Source organism: Myotis daubentonii, chromosome X, assembly GCF_963259705.1.
Source record: "Myotis daubentonii chromosome X, mMyoDau2.1, whole genome shotgun sequence".
Lineage (NCBI taxonomy): Eukaryota > Metazoa > Chordata > Mammalia > Chiroptera > Vespertilionidae > Myotis > Myotis daubentonii.
This window is the reverse complement of record NC_081861.1, coordinates 100,351,829-100,369,248: the sequence shown is the minus strand read 5'-3', so window position 1 is coordinate 100,369,248 and position 17,420 is coordinate 100,351,829. Positions and strand designations below refer to the sequence as shown.

The following is a 17,420-nucleotide window of genomic DNA, read 5'->3' as shown; positions in this document are numbered from 1 at the left end:
GCAGCTCCCTGTCATGCACGGAGCAAGGCAGATTGGGAGGTTGCGATGCCACCCTCAGTCACGCTCAGGGTAGGGCCGATTGGGGGGTTGGGGCACCGCCCCCGTCACACTCAAGGCAGGGTTGATGGGGAGGTTGCGGAGCCACCCCCTGTCACGCACAGAGCAGGGTCAATCAGGGGGTTGGGGAGCTCCCCCCTGTCACTCACAGAGTAGGGCTGATAGGGGAGTGGGGCACTGCCCCCTGTCACCCACAGAGCAGGGTCGATCAGGGGGTTGGGGCGCCGCCACTCTCACACTCAGGGCAGGGCTGATGGGGAAGTTATGGCTCTACCCCATCACACACAGAGCAGGGCCCATGTGGGGGGGGGGGGTTGGGACGTCGCACCCTGTCACACACAGAGCCGCAGGGTGATCAGGGGGTCGGGGAGCTCCCCCTATCAGGCACAAAGCAGGGCCGATCAGGGGGTTGGGGCGCCTTCCCCTGTCAGGAACAGAACAGGGCTGATAGAGAGGTTGTGGCCCCGCCCCCTGTCACACACAGAGCCGCAGGGCGATCAGGGGGTTTGGGCGCTGCCCCCTGTCACACTGATCCTGGTGCTGGGAGGCATATTACCCTTTTACTATATAAAATAGAGGCCTGGTGCATGGGTGGGGGCTGGCTAGTTTGCCCTGAAGGGTGTCCTGGATCAGGGTGAGGGTGCCTGGCCAGCCTGGATGAGGGGATGATGGCTGTTTGCAGCTGGTCACACCCCCTTCAGGGTGGGGGTCCCCACTGGGGTGCCTGGCCAGTCTGGGTGAGGGGCTGAGGGCTGAAGCTCCCAACTGCTTTTTTCTTTTTTTCTTTTTATTCTGGGCATGCTTAGGTCTGGCTCCAGCTCTGCGGCTTCCGCTGCTGAAAGCGGGTATCTGGTTTGTTTAGGTTCTATAATCGAAACTCTGTATCAACTCCAGCTCTGAGATCCCGGCTCACTGAAAGCAGGTTTCTGGGGTTTTGTTTAGCTTCTATATTTGTTACAATGTTTCTTAAGCTGCAAGCTCAGAGGCCGGCAAGGCAGGCGGGGAATGTTGGAGTCCTCCATCACTGAAGCAAGCAAGCCTCATGTTAGTTTTAAGCTGCCTGGCTGCTGGCCGCCATCTTGGCTGGCAGTTAATTTGCATATCGCCCTGATTAGCCAATTAGCGGTCATAAGCCAATTACCATGTTTCTCTTTTATTAGATAGGATAGTGATTCACATTTATATTCCTTATAATGTGATCACAATAAGTCTAGTAACCATCTGTCACCATACAAAGTTATTACAATAATATTGACTATTTTCCTTATGCTATATATTACATCCCTGTTAATTATTTTTATAACTGGAGATTTGTACCTCTTATCCTCTTTCACTTTTTTCACCCATCCTGCCAACCCCTCTAGCACCATACGTATTTTCTCTGTATCTATGGGTCTGTTTCTGTTTCTGTTTCGTTTTGTTTGTTTGGTCATCTTAGATTCTACAAATAAGTGAAAACATGGTATTTTTTCTTTCTCTGTCTGACATTTCACTTAACATAATACCCCCTAGTTTTACCCGTGTTGTTGTAAATGTCAAGACTTCATTTTTAAATATATATATATATATTTAAATTTGTGTTTTTGTTTTCTTTGGATAAATACACTGAAGTGGGATTGCTACATCATATGGTAGTTTCATTTAAAAAATTTTAAGGAATCTTCCTACTATTTTCCATAGTGGTTGCACCAATTTTCAGTTCCACCAAAAGTGCACAAGGGTTCCTTTTTCTCCACATCCTCACCAATATTTGTTATTTGTTGACTTTTTAAATAATAGCCATTATGAAAGGTGTGAGATGATATCTCATTGTGGTTATGATTTGCATTTCTCTGATAGGGATGTTGAATATCTTTTCATATGTCTGTTGGTTATCTGTGTGTCTTCTTTAAAGAAATGTCTGCTCAGATCCTCTCCCAATTTTTTTTTCAGATTGTTTGTTTTTCTGATGTTGAGTTGTATGAGTTCTGTTTATATTTTGGATATTAGCCCCTATCAGTCATATAATTTGCAAACATCTTTTCCCATTCAGTAGGTTTTTTGTTTTGTTTTATGGTGGTTTCCTTCATTAAGCAAAAGCGTTTTAATTTCATGTAGATCTATTTGTTTAGTTTTGCTTGCCTGAAGAGACATCCAAAAATATTTCTAAGATTAATGTAAAAGGCTTCACTGCTTATGGTTTCAGGTCAACATTTAAGTCTTTTTTAAATTTATTTTTTGCATACGTTTTAAGAAAGGAGTCCTGCTTTATATTTTGTATGTATCAGTTCAATATTGCTAATACCATTTCTTGAAGAGACTATCTTTCACCCTTTCTATTTCCTGCCTTTTTTGTTATAGATTAATTGAACATATAAATGTGGGATAATTTCTGAGCTATCTCTTCTGTTATATTGATCTATGAGTCTGTTTTAGTGCCAGTACCATACTGTTTTGATTACTATAGTTTTGTAGTATAGTTTGAAATCAAGTAGTGTGATACCTCCAGCTTTATTCTTTTCCATCTAGATTGCTGTGGCTGTTCAGAGTTTTTTTGTTTGTTTCTTTGTTTTGTGTGTGTGTGCGTGTGTGTGTGTGTGTGTGGTTCCTATAAATAAACCAAAAGTATAAATTAAATAAAAATATAAGTAAAGAGTGTCCCAAAATTCAAGCAAGATTTGAATTTTACGCCATTTGTGCCGTAAAGTGTTGCTAACGATAAAAACAGATAGCATGACAGCTGACAGTTCAGGGTTATTAAAAATGGAGTGCTACACGAAAGAACAATGCGTTTTCATTGTTGAGCAATATTTTAAAAATAATGAAGGTTTGGCAGCTACAGTTCACAATTTTCGTGCAAAATATGGTTGGAATAGTGATTTAACTTCATCAACTGTGAAGAGATTAATTTAAAAATTTAGGGAGACTGGATCAATTAGTGATCTTAAACACTCTGGCCGTCCTTCAACAAGTTGTTCAACACAAAACATTGAAGCAGTTCTGAGAGTGTTGCTGAGAGACCAGGGACATCAATTCAGCACCGTGGTCAAGAATTGGACATTTTGAGAAGCTCTTGAAGGCCATTTACTTGATATGCTATTCCATACATAACCTTATACTGTATACTTTATGAATCAATAAAAATTTACAGTTTTTAATTATAAACCTGTGTTTTCTATCAAAATTACTTCTTGCATGAATTTTGGGACACCCTTTATTATTTTTCTAGTTCTGTAAAAAATACCATTAATATTTTCATAGGGATTGCATTACATCTGTAGAATACTTTGAAATGAACATTTAAAAAATACTAATCCTTATATTCCATAAGAATGCCAAATCTTTCCATTTATTTGTGTTATCTTCAACTTCTTTCATCAATGTGTTATACTTTTTAAAGTATAGACATTTTGCTTTCTTGGTTAAATGAATTCCTAGGTATTTTTTATGTAATTGTAAATGCAACTGTTTGCTTAATTTCTCTTTCTGATAATTCATTCTTAGTGTATGGATATGCTACTGATTTCTGCATATTAATTTTGCATCCTGCAACTTCACTGAATTTATCTACAAGTTTTTATAGATTTTTGATCAAGTCCTTATGGTTTTCTCTCTATAGTGACAGATTTACCTCTTCCTTTCCAATTTGGATGCATCTATTCCCTTATCTTGTCTTATTTCTGCAGGTAGGATTTCCAATCCTATCCTATATAATAAAAGTCTAATATGCCAAGTTTCCGGTCGTCCTTTCAACCAATCAAAGGATAATATGCTAATGATATACTAAGGCCTCTCAACCACTCATTATGACATGCACTGACCACCAGGGGGCAGACAGTAGACAAGTCGACCAGTTGCTATGAAATGCACTGACCACCAGGGGGTAGACCAGCCATGGGCAAACTACGGATCGCTGGCCCGTTTGAAATGAATAACACTAAAAAAAAAAAAGACCGTACCCTTTTATGTAATGATGTTTACTTTGAATTTATATTAGTTCACACAAACACTCCATCCATACTTTTGTTCCGGCCCTCCGGTCCAGTTTAAGAACCCATTGTGGCCCTGAGTCAAAAAGTTTGCCCACCCCTGGGGTAGACGCTCCAACTGGTAGATTAGCCTGCTGCTGGGGACTGAATGAGATGGGCTGGACACACCCTGGAGCCCTCCCATGGTCCCTCCCCAGTTGCCCAACCTCTCGCATCCCTCCCCAATCCCTATCACGCTCTGGTGGGGTCCCTCAACCTGGCCTGCATCCTCTCTCAATCTGGGACCCCTCGAGAGATGTTGGAGAGCCGGTTTTGGCCCATTCCCACTCAATGCAGGAGCTGTCTCTTGGTGTTCAGTGTGGTCCCCCAGGGGAAGCTCTGCTCAGCCAGAAGCCTGGCTCATGGCTGGCGAGCGCAGTGGCTGTGGCAGGAGCCATGACAGCACTAACAATGTCCAACTGATGGCTTAGGCCCGCTCCCCACCAGCAGTAGGACATCCCCTGAGGGCTCCCAGACTGCGAGAGGGCACAGACCTGGCTGAGGAAACTGCCCGCCCCCCCATCAGCCACCAGTTTTGTTGGATATGGAACCTCTTGGGAGAAACTTTGGCGCAGTCCAATGCCAACCACGATTGGGGCAACTTGGTAGTCTCTATAATGTGAAGCAAGGCCAGTCACTATTTGTGCTGGGCTTGAGGCCACTTGGGAAATGTTAAAATGTTAGTTGAGGCCAGCTTCCATGTGTGGGAGGTCTAGAGTTTCTCAGAATATGTTATGAGTTGATCCAAAGGTGGTTGCCATGTATGGTGGGTCTAGAGTTGCTTTGGAAAGGCTCTTGCTAGGGCAATGCACACAGCTTTAACCAGGTTAATCAAGATGACAGATTTGGTGCCTACCTATACCATGCCAGCCAAGTGGAAGGAGAGTGCAAAAGAAACACACAAAAACAACACCAATGGCACCCATCAGTGCTTCCATCTTCAGAGAGAACTTCCACTGATCCCTGTACCTCTCACAGTCACCCTAATGTTGTTCTGTTTAATATATCTCCATTTGAGCTAAGTGCTTCTTAAACTGCTACCTCTGCACTGGAGCTTAGAGCTGGTGACTTTGTTCTTGGGGTCTTTAAGAGGAGCATCTCAGTCTCGCCAAGCCCTTTGTCTCTTTCAGATGCAATCCCTGCTGGTTTTCAAAGCCAAATATTATGGGTAGTTCTCTTTCTACCACATATTTTTTGAGCTGAAGAGCCAGGTGTGGGGCTTGGACCCTCAGTCCTCAGGGCGGACCACTTCCACTATGATTTCCTTCTTGTTTGTGAATTACCACACTTCAGGATCTGATTAGACCACATCTCTATCCCTCTTACCCATCTCAACATGGCTTATTCTTTAAATCAGCAGTTCTCAACCTGTGGGTCGTGACCCATTTGGCGATCAAACGACCCTTTCACAGGGGTCGCCTAAGACCATCCTGAATATCAGATATTTACATTACGATTCATAACAGTAGCAACATTACAGTTATGAAGTAGCACCGAAAATAATTTTATGGTTGGGTCACAACATGAGGAACTGTATTTAAAGGGCCAGAAAGTTGAGAACCACTGCTTTAAATCCTTAGTTATGGGAATTCTGTCCAGCTAGTTTTTATATGGTTCTCAGCAATGCTTGCTCTATATTTAGTTGTAATTTTGGTGTGTTTGTGGGAGGAGGTGAGATCAGGCCATATCTACTGTCTTTACCAAACCTCCATAAAATGGTTTCTATGAAGGGCCACATAAATATTTTATACTTTGTGAGTCTCTGTCTAAAATTCTTCTTATTCTTATATACATATCCTTTAAACAAACAAACAAAAATAATTGCTGAAAGGGCTATAATTTACTGAGTTCAGAATTTTTGTCTCAGTCTAAGTGGTCATCAGCAGATGAGTGGATTCAAAACTGTGGTACATCTATACAATGGAATACTACACAGCTGTAAAAAAGAAAGAACTCTTACCATTTTCAACAGCATGGATAGACCTGGAGAGCATTATACTAAGTGAAATAAGCCAGTCAGAGAAAGATAAATATCACATGATCTCACTCATATGTGGAATCTAATGAATAACATAAACTGATGAAGAGAAATAGACCCAGAGACACAGAAACATCGAACAGACTATCAAACCTCAGAGGGAAGGCAGGAGAGGATGGCATGGGGGAGAGATCAACCAATGAACTCATATGCATATATGCATAACCCATGGACATAGACAATTGGGTAGTGAAGGCTTGCGTGGGGGGAAGGGGCAGGATGGGAGAGGTCAATGGGGGTAAAAGGGGACATATGTAATACTTTTAACAATAAATATTTTTTAAATAACAAATACCCCTAGCCAGTTTTGCTCAGTGGCTAGAGCATCTGCTTGCAGACTGAAGAGTCCCAGGTTTGATTCTGGTCAAGGGCACATGCCTGGGTTGTGGACTTGATCCCCAGTTGGGGGCATGCAGGAGGCAGCCAATCAATTATTCTCTCTCATCATTGATGTTTTTATCTCTCCCTCCCTCTCCATTCCTCTCAGAAATTAATAAAAAATATTTTTAAAAAATAACAAATAAAAAAATAAAAACAAATGTTCATATTTGAAACAAACAGACAAAAAAGAATTTGTGCCTCTACCTAATGTCTGAATTCCTACTACAGAACCCCAACATACTGATCCTCAGTTTCAGTACCTCTAGTGGTAGGCAAATCCCCATCACCCTCTTTTCCCCAAAGTAGCCCATTCTATCACTAACAAAATATCTGAAAATTATTGGTTCTTAATAAGGAATGCATTCATGTCATACTAGACTTTACTTCCATTGTCTGTAGAAGAAATTTGTGGAAATATACCTTACCAAAATAATTCAATATCAGATGGACATGCATTAGATTAGCAGTTTTGATGAAGTTGGGGCACAGGACTTATTATTTAGGATGGTGGGCAGAGGGTGGCTAGGATATGAGGATCTTTAGAGAGAGAAGACTTGAGAAGAAGAGCAAAAATGAAGGACTGGGGTGATTAGAGAGGGCTGGGAGTAAAGGAGGAGAAGTTGTTTAAGTTTATTCATACAGCACACTCCCAATTTAGACCTATTTTTAACTCCCATCTCTGAATATTTGGTTGAGCCTAAGAGGACACTTTTGAAAATATTCTAGGAGTGTGAACTGAGTTCCAGAGATTCCAATAGCAGATTCTCATGCATGCTTGGGTATGAGCAGTTGGATACGTGGAATGACTATGCCTTCTATTCCTGATAACATCCTAGGGAGAATCACATGCCAGAGTCTTGGGCTTTTCTTTCAGGCTGATTCATTTTCCCCATTCACCTTCCACAAGATTCTGGATTTGCCTGCAAGTGCACCAAAGGCCTACATCTTAAGGCTTGGGAACTTGAGTAACTTGCACCAGGAATCATTACAAAGGCCCAACTGAACATAAGGAAGTATGCTCAATCTTTGTTGGAGCTAGGAAAGAAAGTATGAGCTCAGCCTGTTCCATGGACTTGTTAGACTTGGAAAGTATATAGTTGCACACATCTATAATAATAAAAGTATAATATGCTAATTAGACTGGACAGCTGAACGACCTTCCAGATGAAGCTGCAGTGGTGGGGGCCAAGGCAGAGGTGGTTAGGGGCAATCAGGAAGGCAGGTGAGCAGTTAGGGGTGATCAGGCAGGCAGGCATAGTGGTTAGGGGTGATCAGGCAGGCATACAGAATGGTTAGCGGAGATCAGGCAGGCAGGCGAGCAGTTAGGGGCATCAGGCAGGCAGGCATAGTGGTTAGGGGTGATCAGGCAGGCATGCAGAATGGTTAGGGGAGATTAGGCAGGCAGGCGAGTGGTTAGGGGCAATTAGGCAGGCAGAGTGGTCAGGGGTGATCAGGCTGGTAGGCAGTAGAGTGGTTAGAAGCCAGCAGTCCCGGATTATAGGATCGGGCCTAAACCAGCAGTCAGACATCCCCCGAGGGGTGCAGGCCAAGCTGAGGGACCCCCCCCCCGGCATGAATTTCGTGCACTGGGCCCCTAGTATTTACATAATAAACAACTCATTGGCTTGGGCATCAGGAGAACTTGGTTCTCATATCGGAATCTTAACAAGTTCCTTCTCCTCTTCAGGCCTTGATATCCTCATCTGTAAAGTGGGCCTGATAGAACCTACCTCACAGATTTATTGACTAGATTTACTGAGTCAATCCATATAAAGTGCTTAGAGCAAAGCCTGACACAGAGTAAGTACCCAACAAATGGTATTTTTTATGGTTATCATCTTTAACTGTCATGGAAATAATTTTTGAATTACATTTTTTCACACTCCACTTCCACTACATCAGAATACCCTTTATGCTCTACCTTCAAAATGTAGTTGAGGCCAGCTTCCATGTGTGGCAGGTCTAGAATTTCTCAGAATATGTTATGAGTGTAGGTGGGGCCATGTTATGCTTCAGGGGTTTCTAAGAGAGCCCGATCTGCCAGTCCCTGGGACTCCTGCAATATCTAACTGTCCTTCACTCACCCACACACACACACCACACGTCCACACACACCCATCTCACTCCTTTACTCTGTCACATGCTCTCCCTCCCTTCCATTCAGAAGCTGACCACTTCTCTCGCACCTGGAATGCTGCAGTAGCTTCTGACTCTTTCCCCTTGTAATCCATATCTGTCACAGAACCCAGAATGAGACTTTTAAAATATATATATATATATATATATATATATACACACACACACACACATATATCCTATATAATAAAGAGGACTATGCAAATTAACCCTCACACCCTCACAAGATGGCTGCCTTATACCAGGTTGGCAGGGGGGTTATGAGGGATGACCAAATGACTGAACAGCAGGCTGTGTAAGGTGACCAGGCCAGCAGGGGGGCCATGAGGGACTACCAGGCCAGGGGGGCAGTTGGGGGTGATTATGCTGGAAGGGGGGTAGTGAGGGGTGACTAGGACAGTGGGGGGACAGTTGGGGGCATCCAGGCTGGTGGGGGGGCAGTTAGGGGCAACCAAGCCTACAGAGGGGGGCAGTTGGGGGTGACCAGGCCAGCAGGGGGGGCAGTAAGGGGTGACCAGGCCAGCGGGGTGGGGGGCAGTTAGGAGCGACCAGGCTGTCAGGGAGTGTGCAGTTGTGGGTGACCTGGCCAGCGGGGGGGGGCAGTTAGGGGCAATCAGGCTGGCAGAGGGGGCAGTTAGGGGCAACCAGGCAGGCAGGCAGATGAGTGATTAGGAGCCAGTGGTCCAGGATTGTGAGAGGGATGTTTGACTGCCAGTTTAGGTCTGATCCCGAGACATCTCCCAAGGGGTCTCGGATTGGAGAGGGTGCAGGCTGGGCTGATGTGACACCCCCCCCCCCCCCCGCCCCACAAGAATTTCATGCACTGGCCTCTAATGTATATATAGTTTTCACATCATTCCCTTGCTTAAATTCCTATAGCAACTTAAATTCAAAATTCAAACTAGGGTCTATAAAATCCTGCTGCCACTCCACCTAATCTCCTATCTTTCTTCTTATTGCTTATTTTGTTACAGCCACACCAACTTCTTGCTTTTTATTGACCATGTCAAATTCACCCTTATCTTAAGTTTTCTGCATTTGTTATTCTCCCTATCTGGAAAATTCTTCCTCCACACACCTGCATGACTCCTTGTTTTGTCTCTGTTCAGATGATGCTTCTATCTTGACCAACCTTTTAAAATAAACACCTTCCATTTACTCTGATACTTTACCATAGCACCTGTAATCTTTTTACATACCATACAATTTTCTTATTTGTCTTGTTATCTATCTCTCCCAGAGTGTCATCTCCATGAGGGCAGGGATATTGGCCCATTTTGTTCAGTATCATATCTTCTGCACCTAGTCCAGTGTCTGGTACATAGTAGGTGCTAAATAAATATTTGTTGAATATATAAGGAAACAATCCCTTTTTCTATCTACTCTGTGGGGTTGATGTGGGAATAAAATATATTAGTCTCTTGAAACAGCTTTGAAAGATGTATAGTCCAACTTTTGTCTTTTTAAGGCTATTTTATTTTCCTAAATGTACTTCATTCCAAATCTGTTCTGAAATTTCCAATTGATAGCCCTGGCTATTTTCACTTCTCTTTTGAGCATGCCTATCTTTTTCATTCAACTCTGAAGTTCTCCCCTAGAAAGCATGGAGTATGATTTACCCAGTTTTGAATATATGGCTATTCCCACCACCAGTCAGAGTACTGTGCCTAGTGCAGCAGACACACAGTAAATTACTCATTTTAATTTATTTTCATATTCGGTTATTATTATTTGTTTACATCAACAAAATGTTTTCTATACAATAAATAAATGAAGGAGTATATATATCAACCAGTAGGGGGAAAAGACATCTATGATAATTTAAGTGCAAGGGAAGAAATATTCAAAATTTTATTTCATTGTGGTGGAAACTAGAAGTAAGGCAAAAGCTCTTCCATTGCCCAATTATGTGTCCTTTGGCAGATACTGTCAACATTTCAGTTCTCAACTTACACATTTAAAAAAGGGAGTTAGAGCCCTGGCTGGTTTTGCTCAGTGGATAGAGCATTGGCCTGCGGACTAAAGGGTCCCTGGTTTGATTCCAGTCAAGGGCACATGCCCAGGTTGTGGGTTTGCTCCCCAGTGGGGGGGGGGCATGCAGAAGGCAACCGATCAATGATTCTCTCTCATCATTGATGTTTCTATCTCTCTGTCCCTCTCCCTTCCTCTCTGAAATCAATAAAAATATATTTTCAAAAGGGGGGGTTAGAGGAGCTCCTCATATTTCTGAAAATTTCTGAAGAGTTATTTGTGATTTCACAAGCCATTCCTCCTTCTCTCATCCCTCCACCTCTACCTGAGAAACTATTAGACTGTCATCCAAATGAACTTTCTCTAGGATCCTCTTAGCACTGAATCAAATTTTCCCTAAAGTACCAACCAGCCTCCCTGCCAAAGCCAAGCCTGTCTCAATTGCATTACCTGGGGTTGAGTGTCTAAGATGTATGGTCAATTAAATCTGGGTTCTATGAGACTAAAGGTCCTGGTGTTAAGGGCCATTAGAATACACTTGGCTTAACTTAAGTCAGCTGGATTCAGTGTGAGGGCAAAAGCCACGCCCTGGAGGCGGGACCAGTCAAAGACTGGATGCCACCCAGTCTGACTCTCTCACCCAGTGTTAAGGGGATGGATCTCATGATGTCAAAGGCCCACCTAGATGTGATGTAACTTCCTGTAATTCGAGTATATAATAAATCAGCTTTCGGAGCTGGCTCTCTCTCTGTGTGCTATGTCCCTCCAGAGGGCAGGCACCACACCCAGACCAAGCTTGTAATCTATTTTATGTCTGTCTTTCATTATTCTTTAAACCCAAAAGCGCCTCCTAGTTTGCACGAACCGGTTCAAGTCTCCCCCTCCATGCAGGACGTGGAGAGGAGGCCCCTCAGCCCCAGTGCGCTCGGTATAACCTGGAAAGTAGCTCTTGAAATAAGTATGACCTATTGAAACATGACAGACCAGAACACAAGCAGGCCATTGGTGGCAGATTCTATATGATAGCTAATAATAGATCAGATGCCATTCAGAGTCACTGGGGTAAAGTGATCCTGTATGAGCAGAGTCTGATAATGCACTGCGGCTGACTCCTCAATTATGCTTTACACCCAGAGATGTTTCTAAGTAGGTATACCGGTGGGGAAAAGACACCCTCCAAAACCCAAATGTCTGGATCAAATACCTTTTTTTTTTTAAAAAAAATATATTTTACTGATTTTTTACAGAGAGGAAGGGAGAGAGATAGAGAGTTAGAAACATCGATGAGAGAAACATCGATCAGCTGCCTCCTGCACAGCCCCACTGGGGATGTGCCCGCAACCCAGGCACATGCCCTTGACCGGAATCGAACCTGAGACCTTTCAGTCCGCAGACCGACGCTCTATCCTCTGAGCCAAACCGGTTTCGGCTGGATCAAATACCTTATTAAAAACTCATATGTATTGTTGGAAGCCCAGGCAGCTAGGAAAAGGCACCCCCTGGAGGGTGAGTACAGGAATCAACAAGACCCAGGATGGAAGCCCCCGTCCCTCGGCCCAGTTGAAAATAGAAGTTAAATATCACCACTATCACTTCACTTTTGTGTAACTCACTAGGCATGACAATATGTGTTCTCCCCTTCTTTCATGGCAATAAAATATTCACTTTTTTTAGTTGGACATATGACTTCCTGGGGAAAACATTGCATTTCCAGCCTCTCTTGCAGCTAAGTGTGATCATGTGACTAAGTTTTGGTCAAAGGGATATAAGCACAAGTGGTGTACAGAGGTTTTGGGAAAATGTTCTCAGAGATAGAAGGCATGTCTTTCTTTACCTTACTTTTATTTTCTAACTAGCTGGAATACAGACATGATGAATGGAGTTTGAATAACTATTTTGGACCATATGATGAAAGTCATCAGTTAATGAAGATCTATCTATAATACAGAAGGAGTATGAGTTTCTAATGATTTCATGGGACAGGCATGCCATCCCCAGGTATCCACCCTTTGGAGTTTTTTCCATAAAATAGTTAAACTTTATTTCCAAAATCCACTGTTAACTTGGATTTCCTATTGCACATATTACAATATAACTTTTATTGACACACTGGGGCATTGGCTATCTTAAAGAAGAAGGAAGCATTACATTCTTTTTTCAGTTCAATTAAATTGCATACATACTTATTGAACACCTCCATCTATGCCACAAAATTTGACCACTCCTTTCTTGAAACCCTGCTCTCCCTTATGACAGTTCTCCCTTGTTTCTCTCTCTTACCTATTTACCATATACTTTCCCAAGTCCCCTTTCTACCCATATAATCTAGAAGCACAGAGGCTCCTCAAGATTATGACCAATATTCTTTTACCTCCCCACTCAATACACCCATCCTGTTATCCTCATCTATTCATATAATTTCAACTCTCATCCAGTTTCTGTGAATATTTCTCACATCTCCATCTCTATATGCTTTCTCTCCCAAACCCTCATACTTACGCTTCTTATAATGTTAAATTCTGGTTGGGTCTTTCAAATGAAACTTCTCTTTCTGCTAGTATTTTCATCTTCCAGTAATTCACCAAAAGGAAGAACACAAAGAAAAGGAGAAGTACCCATTTCCATTTCTCTAGGTATTTTTGAAAACATGAACTTGTTTCTTTGGCCAAATACATGTGAGTCTATAAGAAATATAACACTGTAGATATCAAGGAAATAGGTACCATTTAATAGTTCAAAAATGTAACCATGACAAAGGAGAGTGTACAGGGGCTCATACCGTGTGCTATTGGCATTGCTGTAAACAGACAAGTTAAGAGCAGATACTTGCCAAGATAATTAACATACATTTTGGCATATTAAAGACTTTAACAGTCAACTTAGTTTTATGAGATGTGTGAAAAAAGTAATAATATAAATACGGGAGCCAAAGACAAAGATACTTGGATTCAGCTGAAAAGCTATTCTGCTCCACTCAGGGAAGTACACTTTTCAAAAACCAGTAGCAAGGAACCTGACCTTTCAGAACCTATCCTCTATTATTGTAAAAGAAATAAAAAATTGGGAGTGTGATCAGACTCAACTTTTCTGAACTCCCTACTATGGGTCTTTTAATCAGGAAAAGTTCAAGGGCCTTGATATTGTTACCTGCAGGTTATGTCAAATGTTCCACCAGCCTGGATTACCACTTGGTCTCCAAGAATACTCATCTCTGGTTTCATCATGATCTCTTTATTGGCAAGACCTGAACCAAGATAAAATTTGTTGCTATTAGAATTTATCAATTAGTTATCAGATGTATCTAAATAACATTTCACATTCCACATGAGTAAATTGATATATATATATAGTAAAGCCAACTACTGCATTTCTGTAATAGCAAACTATTAGAAACAGCCAAATGCCTATTGATAAGGTACTGATTAAATTATGGCAAATACATTTGATGGTATACACAGCAGTAAAACAAAAAAATGTAACTATATAATGATATAGAATAGTCTCAAAATAAAAATACAAAATAATATGTATAGTATATAACTGTTGGTGTAAAAGAAGAAAATATAGGTATTTATGTATGCACAAAACTGGAAGACACACAAAATTAGGTGTAGGTTGTTACCTCTTTGAAGAGAAAATGCATGTTGTGTGGCTTTCCACAGTATATACCTGTGATATATTGAATCATTGTTTACAATTACTTTTCATTACTACCCAATATAGTGCAAAAAGTCTATTTGCCCACCCCATTGATTTGGGGCTTGGTGATTGATTTGGTCAAATACACACTTATTGAGTACCTACATCTATATCTGATTTTATTGATATATAATTGATTTTAGCCAATTGAATTTGGGTTGAGATTATAGAGCACTGGTTTCAGTCTGGAGTTTTAGTAAACATTTCATGTTCTTGTTAAATCTCTTCTTTTTCTGCCATCATTATAACAAAATTGAACTTAGATAGGCTACTGTTCCAAGGGGAATGAGAGACAACTGGAACAGACTTAGACACCACAGGCTCAAGTGAAACCCAGCAGAACCAGCCTAGTTCAGCAGAACACCATACAATGCACCATTGCATGAGAAAGAAAGAAATATTTAAGATGGTATGGTAATTAAATATAATTTGATTGAATATAATTAAAATTTAAAAACAGCACAAATGTTATCAGTTTTAACACATATATACACACATGAAACTATGACTTCAATGAACATAATTCATATATCCATCATCCCTAAAACTTTCCTAGTGCCCCTTTGTAATCTGTCTCTCCACCCCTGCCCCCCCCCCCACCCCAGGCAACCTATAATCTGCTTTCTTTCACTAGAGATCAGTTTAAATTTTCTACAATTTTAAAATAAATGCAATTACATAGTATATACTCTTTCATGCCTGGCTCTGTTACTCAGAGAAATGAGTTTGAGACACGTGCCTGTAATAGCATACATCAGTAGTTCATTCCTTTATATTTCCAAACAATATTCCATTGTTTGGCTATGATCACGTTTTGTTTAGCTATTCATCTGTTCATGAGTATTTGGGTTGTTTCCAATTTCTGGCTATTATGAATAAGAGCTACTATGGATATGCAAGGAGACATATGAAAAAATGCTCAAAGTCACTAATCATCCAAAAAATGCAAATCAAAATGGCAATGAGGTACCATCTCACACCTGTCAAAATGGCTATCATCAACAAATCAACAAACAACAAGTGCTGGCGAGCATGTGGATAAAAAGGAACCCTCGTGCACTGCTGGTGGGAATGCAGACTGGTGCATCAAATGTGGAAAACAGTATGGAGTTTCCTCAAAAAACTAAAAATGAAACTCCCATTTGACCCAGTAATCCCACTTCTAGGAATATATCCCAAGAAATCAGAAACACCAATCAGAAAGGATATATGCACCTCTATGTTCATAGCAGCACTATTTACAATAGCTAAGATTTGGAAACAGCCTAAGTGCCTATCAGCCGATGAGTGGATTAAAAAACGGTGTAACATTTACACAATGGAATACTACGATGCTGTAAAAAAGAAAGAACTCTTACCATTCACAACAGTATGGATGGACATGGAGAGCATTATGCTAAATGAAATAAGCCAGTTGGAGAAAGATAAATATCACATAATCTCACTCATTTGTGGAATATAATGAACAACATAAACTGATGAACAAAAATAGATCCAGAGACAGAGAAGCATCAAACTGACCATCAAACTTCAGAGGGAAGGCAAAGGAGTAGGGGGAATAAGAGAGCAACCAAAGGACTTGTATGCATGCATATAAGCATAACCAATGGACACAGACACTAGGGTCGTGAGGGCATGAGCTTGGGGGTGGGGGTGGCCAGGGAGAGATCAATGGGGGAAAAAGGAGACATATGTAATACTACTAGAGGCCTGGTGCATGAAAATTCATGCACTGAAGGGGGGGGGGTGTTCCTCAGCCCGGCCTGCCCCCTCTTACAGTCCGGGAGCCTTCAGGGGCAGGAGGCAACTCGGCCATCAAGGGAAGGCAATGCCCCATCACACCTCTGCTGTTGCCACTGCCGGCAGCACAAGCCTTGGCTGGCCCTGGTTACCTGAGCCTCAGGTGGCCCTGGGTGACTGGGCAGCTGCCATCCGAGGCTTGCCTGCACCTCGGGCCATCCCTGTGTGGCTGGAGGGACTAGGGGACTCTGGAGGCAGGCACGCAGCAAGGCCAGGCTTGCCTGCTGCCCAGGCGGGGCTGAGGGGACATATGTGATGTTGTTGTTCAATTTGGACCTAGATTGTTAGGCAGCATTTTTAAGGCTGCAGCTGACCCTTAGATATATTTTCAATTATATACTTTGATAATAAATTGCCTTTCAAAATAAGTAAGTGCAACTAAATATGCCAGAAAGCAAAAATATGTATTGTCAATTATTTAAAGTGAAAGGAAACTACTATTTATTGAGTACCTACTAAATATGCTAATAGTTTTACTTAACTCACTGGATCATCACAACAACTCTACCAGGTAGTTATTATTATACCTCTTTCAGCAATTCAGAAAACTGAGGACACAAAAAGTAAAACTGAGGTTTAGAGTCAGACAGCCTATAAGTGGTAGGGATTGGATTCAACCTTGTGTCTGCCTAACCTCAATGTTACATCTATGAAGTATAGTTTGTCTTTCTTCCAAGTCCAGGGCTAATGTCCAAGTGCCAAAATGTCCAAGCAAGTGGCTAAAATGGAACTAAAACTAAATTGCATTGAGTGGTGGTGTTATTTTACATTACATTTCATAGCAATATTATCCAAAACATTTTATTCCAAGTTCATTGAGAATTAATTTATCCTTTCCCTGAGGTTCCAGCAACATACTATGAGACCATAATTATAGGTCTCAATTCACTCTGCCTTATGGTAAATGGCCATTTTTCCTATGTCGGGCCATCTCAGGGATTGGAAGCTCTCTGATGTTGGGAACTGTATTTATTCACCTGTGTACCCCCACTCCAGAGCACATACTAGTAGCAGAAGGTTGCCCCATGGCCAATTCAAGAACCATAAACCATTTCCTAGGTTAATGGTGCCATGTGTGAAACAGAGGCTTCAGGCATAGTCTTTGCCCTCAAAGAGCTCACAGTCTAGTAAGAGAAGCAGACATCAACAAATGATTTCATTGAGTATATTAAATGCTACAAAAAAAGTATTTTAAAAAGCTGTGGGAGCTCAGACAAGTCAGTAAACAATGCCACAAATGTTTGTTGACTGAAACATTCTGTGATTTGAAAGATTTCAATTCATCATATCTAGTGCAGAGCTTAAGAACACTGAATGTGGAGGCAGACCAC

The 17,420-nt window shown here is 41.7% G+C and overlaps 1 protein-coding gene across 2 annotated transcripts in view; it reads right to left on the bottom strand.

Annotated features, from left to right (window-relative positions):
- The window catches only part of LOC132225132 (vascular endothelial growth factor receptor kdr-like), a 388,352-nt gene that overhangs the window by 298,958 nt on the left and 71,974 nt on the right, over window positions 1–17,420 (bottom strand). For both annotated transcript variants that reach the window (XM_059680383.1, XM_059680382.1), the window contains exon 3: window positions 13,738–13,834. In XM_059680383.1, the coding sequence (XP_059536366.1) occupies window positions 13,738–13,834 (97 nt within the window). The remainder of the gene's footprint in view (window positions 1–13,737; window positions 13,835–17,420) is intronic.